We start from the raw sequence: 9436 nt of genomic DNA, 5'->3' as shown, positions 1-9436 counted from the left end.
ACAGACCGATAAATCACTATTACCGACACTAAAAGAAAATCAGACTGTTACATATATATATAACAACATAGACTGTAGTTTATATTTTTTTTTTTAATAGGCAATTATGGATTGACATCATACAATTTGAAAAATCAAAAGATGTGACGGTGAATAGTCTTCTTTGTTTACTTCTTTTTTTCTAAATTTCTCTTTGATTTATTGGGTAATGATATTTAGTTTTTGAGTAAATTATTAGATACAAATTTTATTTTCTTTTTCATGATAAGTAACCGATTAATATTCGTGAATAAGTGCCATACAATTTAAAAATGAGAATACAAATGAGAGTGAGTAGTATTATTCCTTTTTTTTTTCTCTTTTGATTTTAAATTTTTGAGTAAATTATAAAAATATAAATTTAATTTTTCTCCTAATAAATTGAATATTTTCAAGTTGATAATATTTAAGATTTTTAAATTCAATTTATGATTTATGAAAAATGCAAAATATGCAAAAATATATGTTTAACATAAGCAAAAGTGAGCATTGATTGATTGATTTTATTTTCTCACATTTATTACTACTTTCGTTCTTAAATATTTGTCACGCTTAACAAAGTATTATATTTCAAAATATTTATCACATTTATAAATTTAAGAAATAATAAATTTTTTTTTCATATTTATACTTCATATATAATTAATAATTATTTTTTATGAAAGAATATAACCAAAATTTCTAAAAAATTGGTATTTAAAAATATTAAATTAAAAATAATACAGTCAAGTGCTCAATAAAATGTGATAAGCATTTAACATTTAGAAACGAAGTAGTTTCAATGAATTCTTTTGTTTGGTCTTCTCGGATGCCTAATCAAAACTAAAACGACACCCGAAGACCGCAAAATTAACAATTAGCTACCAATACCATCATTATCTAGTAAGACATTTTGATTTTCCAGTCCAAACGTACTTCCTTGATGTCTCCATCGAAGCATGCCAAAAATAACTAGTACAAATCCAGATTACACAAATATTACACCAAGGTAAGGTTAAAAAAATATATATAATAAAATAAAGGAAAGGAAAAAGAAACATCAAGTTCAAGATTCTACATCTTTCCATACATCATCGTTATGCAAATATAAGTGAAATCAATCCCATCCCACTGACAGAAAACTAAAATGGTCTAAAATCCTATAGCACAAGGCAAAGAGCGTTTGAGAATCTTATACTCAAATACTATGAGTCTTGATTTCTCAGCCTTGATTCAGATAATCTCCTTAACGTTAATTTATTGCTGAGCACATTGTACCCTCTGGGAACCACCATGCATATCTTCATCTTCATCATATGCCTCTGCAGCATGTTGTTGTTTCCTCCGCATCTCCTCTTCAAAGTTAACATCATGTAAAGTTGTCTCCTCACATTCATCCAGCTCCATGTCAGAGAGCTGCACCGACGATCTTGAGGGAAGCACTGCCTCTAGGGCTTTGCACTGATCTGGAGGTAGAGAGTCAGGGAAATCTACAGTGAAATGAATGTACAACTTCCCCCTCATGAACGGCCTCTGATACATCGGCATCCCTTCATCATTTATGGCCTTGAATTGATCTGTTTGAACACAGACATGACCTTCATTAACAACCAACCTCTAAGAGCAGATGCTAAAATCAGAAAGCCACAAGTAAACTTGAAGAACTATATCAAACTGATTAATCAATTAATCAATCACATCAAGAGCTAACTTGAGCAACAAATCTATCATTAATACATAAAAACATATTGGTCAATTCCACATGACGCAGCTTCATCAGGATTTTTAGCAATTGTAGAGTTAGGCAGCAAAATATGCTGCCTCATGCCACTATCCTTGAATAATCCATCTGCAAAATCACTTAAATTCCCAGAATACAAATATAGTGCCCAATGGTATACAGTAAATTGATGCAAAAAAAAAAAAATGAAAAGCAAATGAGGAAAATATTAACGCTAAGCTTGAAAACAGAGTTTTTTCCCACTACAAAAAAAGTCCATACATATTTCATTCAGAAATCATTAGGACAGCTGTGAGTTAAAAACCACATGGAAACAGCAATTACACCAGTGATTACTTGTAGGAGGGACAGTTTTGGAGCAAGATATCAAAATAAAACTTACCAGGCTTCACTACTTCCCCTGGTTGAGATTTTATGAGCAGTTGCCTTCCATCTAAGTGGGTCAATATAAACTGGAAGCCACAGAGCGCCTCCGTTAGAGAGAGTGTGTGATCAACAATTAGGTCATCACCCTTTCGCTTAAACTTAGGATGCTCCTTTTGCTGTAGTACAAAAACAATGTCCCCTGTAATAGTATCAGGCTGTACAAAGAAGACAAACCAATTAGAATGTACACAAAATCATAGATAAAGAAATTACCAAAATACCAAAGAACATTAGGACCAAAAAGCATCCAACTAACTGCAGCCACTCACTGCTTCATCAGCTTCTCCAGGGAAGGTAATCCTCTGTCCATTTTGCATTCCCTTCTCAACAATGACTTCCAGAACTTTCTTCTCCTGAACAACCTTTTCACCCTTGCACTGAGGGCAGCGGTCCTTGTCATTAATTGTCTCACCAGTACCCTTACATTCATTGCAAGGATGCTGCATTTGCTGGATCATTGAGGGACCAAGGTGTCTTATGGAGACCTTCATTCCAGAACCTTGGCAACCCGAACATTTCATTGATGCACCAGACTTGGAACCTTTACTGTAATTTTTCAGAATAAAAAACCAGTTAAGTCACATAAAATACAAAAAGTCAACAGAACAAAACATGCCATGCCATATTTCAAAAATACCAACCCTTTACACTTCGAGCAGATGACATTGCGGGAGAGAGACAGCTTCTTTGAGGTGCCGTTGTAGAGATCTTCCAAAGAGACCTTGAGAGGGTGGATCACATCCTCGCCTCTCCTCTGCCTTCGGCCCCTGCTGCTACCACCACCTGGGCAAAAAATGATTCGAACATTTTTTAGAAAAGTTTCCAAGTAAAACATTATTTATATTCATTCATCCACAACATTTAAAGCTACAATAGATGGAAATCCTAACCACCAAATGGGCTGCCACCAAAGAAAGATTGGAAAATGTCAAATGGATCATGACCACCGCCACCGCCGCCCATTCCTTCCTTGAGCGCATCCTCGCCATATTGATCATATATCTCACGTTTTTCTGGGTCACTTAACACCTCATATGCTTGGGCCAACTCTTTGAACTGAATCAAAGGTAGAAATACGCAGAATCAATAACTATAGCAATTACTGTAACAATTGAACGAGCACAACATCATGATTAAACAAACAGCCTCACTCCCACAAAAACAACATGAAGGAACCTGGAAACTGCAAATAGAACTATTGAATAACCAACTGAAATTTTCAGGTTCAAAGTTCACATGAGAACCAACTAATCTTTCTATTCCACGAAATAGCTCCAGAAAAAAAAAAAAAAAAAAAAAAAAGGGAAAAAATACAATCTTTCTATACCGCAAAATACCATCATCTGTAATTGCACAGTAAAAGAACAGATCTATCCTCAATTGAAAAGAACCGATCCTCAGAATCAAGAGAAAGACAGAAACAAAGAAAAATCCACAATCCATCCACTAAGTCAACGTCAAAAGGTACCACTTAAGTAAACAGATCCATCAATAGAAAGAAAAACAAATTCACAAAACACTATCAGAATGGTATTTATATACAAATTCAGAAAAACAAATTTATAAACAAACCTTTTCAGGATCACCACCCTTATCAGGATGGTTCTTGATGGCAGCTTTTCTGTAAGCCTTCTTTAGATCATCCTGCGAAGCGTTCTTTGAGACGCCAAGAATCTCATAGTACTTGGTGTTATCGCTTTTCTTTGGTCCTCTTCCAAACATCTTCTCGACTTCCTTTAATATCAATCAAAGATCCTAAAACAACAAATACCCAATAACAAAATCAACATCAAGAAACCATAGAACCGAACAAAATCAAGATTAGGAAACAAAGAAACGAAAATCATTCTATAATAAAACTGTTAAGAGAAATCAAAAGCGAAATACGTACTGATGGATTTGGTTACAGAGATCCACAGAAACAAACGTGAGACGGCGAGGGAGAGAGAAAGAGGGATGCGGCTGGGTCAGATCCGAGTATATATGGGTGAAAATGGACGGTGAGGATACGAGACTCGACGAGGGTGGATGATGGGTAGGTTTTATTTATTTTTCTCCTTTTCTTTTATTATTATTATTATTATTATTATGTGCTGCGTAGTAAGTGAGGAGTTATGCAAATGGATGAAGGCGTGGAAGGATCTAGAATTCCTTTCGGTCAAAGGATGACTTCCAAATCTCGTGTTCCGTACTCTTCAGAATTGAGAATTAGGCCAGATCGATGAGTTATAAATGTTAACTAGCAAAAAAACAAAAAGTAAAGTGAAATGAAAATAAAATTAAAAAAATACATATTAGTTTATAGGTTTTTGAGCAGCTTTAGATAAAGAAAAATGGAGAATAAATTCTGTTTTGTAATTCTCATTCTCAAGAGTAAAATGATGAGTACAGGGGAATATATACAGCAAAAGAGTATTCTAGATTTAGCCTTGCTAGCTATTTCTTGTAGGTTACTAAATATTTACAAGATAAGACTAAATTGTGGTGAGACATTTGTTTAACTGAAAAGATGTCAAGTGTAGGGTGAAGGATGGGTAAATAATGATTGATAATGATTGGAGATGATGAATATTCTATATAACCCCTCTTCAAGCTGGAGATTGGGATAGTAATGCCAATCCAAGCTTGAAAAAAAGGTTAAAAAATGAATGGGTTGGTAAAGGTTTAGTGAATATCTCGGCGAGTTGTTGTTTGGATGGGAGATGTGGTGTAGTAATGAAACTTGTTGTGAGCTTGGATCGGACCAAATGACAATCAATATCAATGTGCTTTGTTCTTTCATGGAAAATAGGATTTGAGGCAATGCATATGGTGGCTTTGTTGTCACAATAAAGGGGTATTGGTAATTTGAGTGGTAGTTGAAATTCTTTGAGTAGGTTAGAAAGCCATTGTAATTCACATACTGTTGAGGCCATGCTTCTGTATTCAGACTCAGCAGAAGACCTACTGATTGTTTGTTGTTTCTTCGATTTCCATGAGACAAGTGAAGAACCAAGAAAAATGCAAAATCCGGTTACTGATTTTCTGGTTTCTGCACAGGATGCCAAATCAGCATCGGCAAAAGCTGTAAGTTGAAAATTATTATTGCAAGGGAAGAATAAACCAGCAGAGATTGTGCCTTGAAGATACTTGACCATATGTAAGGCTGCTTTGTGGTGAAAAGAACAAGGAGCTTGCATATATTGGCTTAGTTGTTGCACGGCAAATGAGATGTCTGGTCTTGTAATTGATAAATAAAGTAGACGACCAAGTAATCTTCGATAAGGTTCTGGATCAGGCAAAAGAGAATCCATATTGGTAGTTAATTTGGTCCCTTGAATATATGGTGTTGGTGCTGGTTTAGCTTCTGTGAGACCAGTGTCTAGGATGATATCAGAAATGAATTTTCTTTGAGAGAGAAACATGCCTTCTGAATTTCTAGCAGTTTCAATTCCAAGAAAATATTTTGCTTCACTAAGGTCTTTGATTGTGAATTTAGAGTGCAGCAATTGCTTTAGATAAAAAATATCAAGAGGTCTTGAACCCATTATTAAACAGTCATCAACATAGATAAGCAAAGCTAAAAAATCTGCACCTGAAATCTTTGTAAATAAGCAATTATCAGTTTGTGATTGTACAAAGCCAAGAGATAGAAGATAGGAAGTGAGCTCTTTGTTCCATTGTCTCCCCGTTTGTTTAAGACCGTAAAGAGATTTGGGTAATTTGCAGACTTTGCCTCTTGGAACATTTGGGTAACCTTGTGGAGGTATCATATAAAGGTCTTCAACAATTTCTCCATGAAGATAAGCATTGTTTATGTCCAATTGATGGAATGGCCATGATTTAGCTGCTGCTACAGAAAGAAGGACCCTCACTGTTACAAGCTTAGCTACAGGAGAAAAGGTGTCAGTATAATCAATGCCAAGAATTTGGCTATAGCCCTTAGCTACAAGCCTTACCTTGTATTTATCAATGCTACCTTCAGAGTTGTATTTGATTCTATAAATCCATTTGCTACCAATTGGTTTTTTTCCTTTTGGTAAGTTTGTAATGATCCATGTATGATTTTTTTCTAATGCATTAAGTTCAGTTTCCATGCAGCAATCCACTTGCTGTCATGTTTAGCATGATTGTAAGAACTAAGTTCTTGAATTTTTGAAACTTGAGCAACAAAATTTAAATAAGATAATGGAGGATTAAAAGAGTATTGAGATATAGTGGTACTTGTAATTGGCAAGCTGAGATGTTGTCATCGCCGCTGGTAACAGTTGTGGCAATAAAATCTTGTAACCAATTAGGTTTAGAGTGCACTCTAGTGCTTCGTCGAAGCACTGGTTGTATTATTTGCTGTTCAGGTTGGGATTCATTGGTGGTTGTTTCTGTGATGGGTGGCGATGAGGAAGGGGTAGGTACATTGTGATTTTGAGGAGTGGGATTAGGAGAGAAGCAAGGTTGTGGATCATAGTCATCAAGACATTTAGGAAGGGAGAAGGAAGTAACAGATTCTGGTTTGGAGCTGGAAAAGGAAAATTTGTTTTATGAAAAATTGTATCTCTAGAGTGGAAGATTTGTTTGGTTTTTATGTTGTATAGCCTGTAGCCCTTATGTTGACTAGAATACCCCAAAAGAACAGAAGGTATGGCTCTACTCTGGAATTTGGTTTTATGGGGAGTGACATTGGTGGCGTAGCATAAGCATCCTATTGTTTTAAAGTAGGAAAGATCGGAGGTTTTTTATTTAATTTTTCATAGGGAGACAGCCAGTTTAGTGGTTCAGAAGGTAATCGATTGGTGATATGTGTTGCGGCTAAAAGCAATTCTGACCAAAAAAATTTGGGAAGGTAGGATTGGTACATTAAAGATTTAGCAACTTGAATGAGGGTTTTGTATTTTCTTTCAACACGGCCGTTTTGCTGAGGGGAGTATACACATGATTTTTGGTGTATAATGCCTTACTTGGTAAACAAGGATGTGCAATTTGAATTTATAAATTCACTCCCATTATCGGTTCTTATTTTTTTATTTTGGCCAAAAATTGTGTTTGAACAAGGTTGAAAAAGGTGTTTAAGGCTTGATAAACATGAGCTTTGGAATGTAACATGAAGGTCCAGGTGTATCCAGACATATCATCAACGATGGTGAGCATATAAAATGCGTTTATGATAGATTTTACCCCATAGGGGCCCCAAAGATCAATATGCAATAATTCAAATAAGCTTTGTGAAACAGAATAGCTAGGTGAAAAGGGTAGTCTTGATTGCTTTGAAAGTGGACAAACATGGCATACAATTGAAGATAAATCACATTTTGGTAAGCCATGTACATGATTTAATCTCTTATTTGATAAGTGGCCTAATCTAGAGTGCCATAGATAGGCAAGATGACTAGGGTGTGTAGAATCTGCTAGGCAGATGGCATTGTGACTTTGAAGAGAAAAGGAGTCTTTGGTGAGGTAGTACAATCCTGCCACAACTGTACCAGAAGCAACGACAGTCTCAGTCTACATATCTTGGAAGAAATAAGAATTTGGGTATAAGTGCACTGAAAGTTTGTAGGTATTTGATAAAATGGAAACACTAATGATATTGCACTTTAACGAAGGCACATATAAAACATTGTATAATGTTATTTTATTAACAACGATGTTGCCGTATTGATTAACAACTTTTCTAGTGCCATATGGTAACTTGAGAAATTTGGGTTTGGGTAAATCTTTTAAAGAAATAAAGAATTTGGATTGGAAGGTTATATGATCTGTTGCTCCAGACTCAACAACCCAATTACCTTTGTCATTAAAATCAATGCCAAACATAACAGAGAGTAAAGTGCTACTTGAAAAATGGACAAAATTAGTCGATGCATTAGAAATACCAGAGTCAGAGGTTGAAGCTTTTCCCTTTACGGCTCTGCTTACTTCTTGCTGAATAAATTTGCTCAGATGGGGACTGATTGTGTCTTGAGGTGGACTTGAGATAGAAATATCCAAAGGAGACTCTGATGTAGCCATGTTATGAACAGCAGTGTTGTTTCCCTTTTGTTGCTTGTTCTTCCGCTTTTCAAGAAACTAATCAGGGTACCCAATTAATTTGAAACAATTTGCTTTGGTGTGACCGAGATTTTTACAGTAGGTGCAATATCTGTCATCTTTGGAATCTTTAGATTTGTTCTGGTAATGGTTCTCTCTTTGATTGCCTCTGTAAAAGGAGTTGGTTGTGGATGGTCGAGTTTGAGAAAGCATGATAGTAGTGGATTCAGTTGATTCAATAGGGTGATGGTGGATCTCTCTCTATTTTTCAACACTTAAAGCCATGCTGAAAGCTTGGTTTAAGGGAGGTAAAGGATTCATAATGAGAATGTTGTTCCTAGTATTGTCATACTCAACGTTAAGACCCATAAAAAATTGCATCAATTTGTCCTTTTGATCAAGATTTGAAAAACTACGGGCAGCATCACAAGTGCAAGCAGGTAGGACTCTAATGGTTGAAAGTTCATCCCATTTTCTTTTCAAACATGTGTAATATTCATTAATGGATTTTGTGCCTTGGGTGACATTAGCTAAATCCCTAAGAATCTGAAATTCCAAAGGACCATTGGTTTGACCATATCTGTGGGTAACCTCATCCCATAAATTTTTAGCAGTAGGGCAAAAAATAAAGTTTTCTGCAATATCTGAAGACACAGAGTTAAGAGCCAAGAAATTACCATACTGTCAGTTCTGGCCCAGGTGTTGTAAGTAGCAGCAGTAAGCTCAGGTCTTGCAACGGTTCCATCGATAAAACCAAGCTTATTTTTAGCTCTCAAAGCAATCTTGATAGATCTGCTCCATGATAAGAAGTTATTGGTATTCAATCGAATACTAATAAGAGATTGTTCAGGTGAATCAGAGTTAATAAGGGATATAGGATCTGGATCTAAAATCCTAAAGCTGGATGTGATAGCACTCACGAGTTCTTCAGGCGTCATAATGGAAAGATAAAGGGGGAAAATCAGAAGTGGAAAAAACAAAATTTTGATGACAAAGATGGAAAGGGGTCGGGCCAATGGCTCTGATACCATGAGCAGCTTTAGATAAAGAAAAATGGAGAATAAATTCTGTTTGTAATTCTCATTCTCAAGAGTAAAATGATGAGTACAGGGGAATATATATACAGTAAAAGAATATTCTAGATTTAGCCTTGCTGGCTATTTCTTGTAGGCTACTAAATATTTACAAGATAAGACTAAATTGTGGTGAGACATTTGTTTAACTGAAAAGATGCCAAGTGTAGGGTGA

At 35.6% G+C, this 9436-nt stretch overlaps 2 protein-coding genes across 2 annotated transcripts; both read right to left on the bottom strand.

Annotated features, from left to right (window-relative positions):
- Positions 1-1028: 1028 nt before the first annotated feature.
- Positions 1029-4275, bottom strand: LOC119369218 (dnaJ protein homolog). The gene is made up of 7 exons (XM_089722792.1): positions 4077-4275; positions 3758-3940; positions 3076-3241; positions 2827-2968; positions 2455-2731; positions 2142-2340; positions 1029-1595 (listed from the first exon to the last, which is right to left on the bottom strand). The coding sequence occupies exons 2-7, from the start codon at positions 3905-3907 to the stop codon at positions 1276-1278; spliced, it is 1254 nt and encodes a 417-aa protein (XP_089578918.1). The 5' UTR covers positions 3908-3940; positions 4077-4275; the 3' UTR covers positions 1029-1275.
- Positions 4276-8449: 4174 nt separating this feature from the next.
- LOC149495622 (uncharacterized) lies at positions 8450-9126 on the bottom strand. Its single transcript, XM_089723218.1, has 2 exons — positions 8866-9126; positions 8450-8734 (listed from the first exon to the last, which is right to left on the bottom strand). The coding sequence occupies exons 1-2, from the start codon at positions 9124-9126 to the stop codon at positions 8450-8452; spliced, it is 546 nt and encodes a 181-aa protein (XP_089579344.1).
- Positions 9127-9436: the final 310 nt, after the last annotated feature.

Source organism: Jatropha curcas, chromosome 6, assembly GCF_041381405.1.
Source record: "Jatropha curcas cultivar XTBG-Jc1 chromosome 6, XTBG_Jcur_1.0, whole genome shotgun sequence".
Classification (NCBI taxonomy): domain Eukaryota; kingdom Viridiplantae; phylum Streptophyta; class Magnoliopsida; order Malpighiales; family Euphorbiaceae; genus Jatropha; species Jatropha curcas.
The sequence above is the reverse complement of the archived record's forward strand: the minus strand, read 5'-3'. Positions and strand labels throughout refer to the sequence as shown.

What these genes read in the sequence shown, in the direction of transcription:
- LOC149495622 (XM_089723218.1), bottom strand. Translation starts at nt 9,126, where the DNA reads ATGACGCCTGAAGAACTCGTGAGTGCTATCACATCCAGCTTTAGGATT. An exon ending in GGGCCAGAACTGACAGTATG is followed by an intron (nt 8,735 to 8,865) that starts GTAATTTCTTGG and finishes TTGGAATTTCAG; the next exon opens with ATTCTTAGGGATTTAGCTAA.
- LOC119369218 (XM_089722792.1), bottom strand. Translation starts at nt 3,907, where the DNA reads ATGTTTGGAAGAGGACCAAAGAAAAGCGATAACACCAAGTACTATGAG. An exon ending in AGGGTGGTGATCCTGAAAAG is followed by an intron (nt 3,242 to 3,757) that starts GTTTGTTTATAA and finishes CCTTTGATTCAG; the next exon opens with TTCAAAGAGTTGGCCCAAGC. An exon ending in ATCTGCTCGAAGTGTAAAGG is followed by an intron (nt 2,732 to 2,826) that starts GTTGGTATTTTT and finishes GAAAAATTACAG; the next exon opens with TAAAGGTTCCAAGTCTGGTG.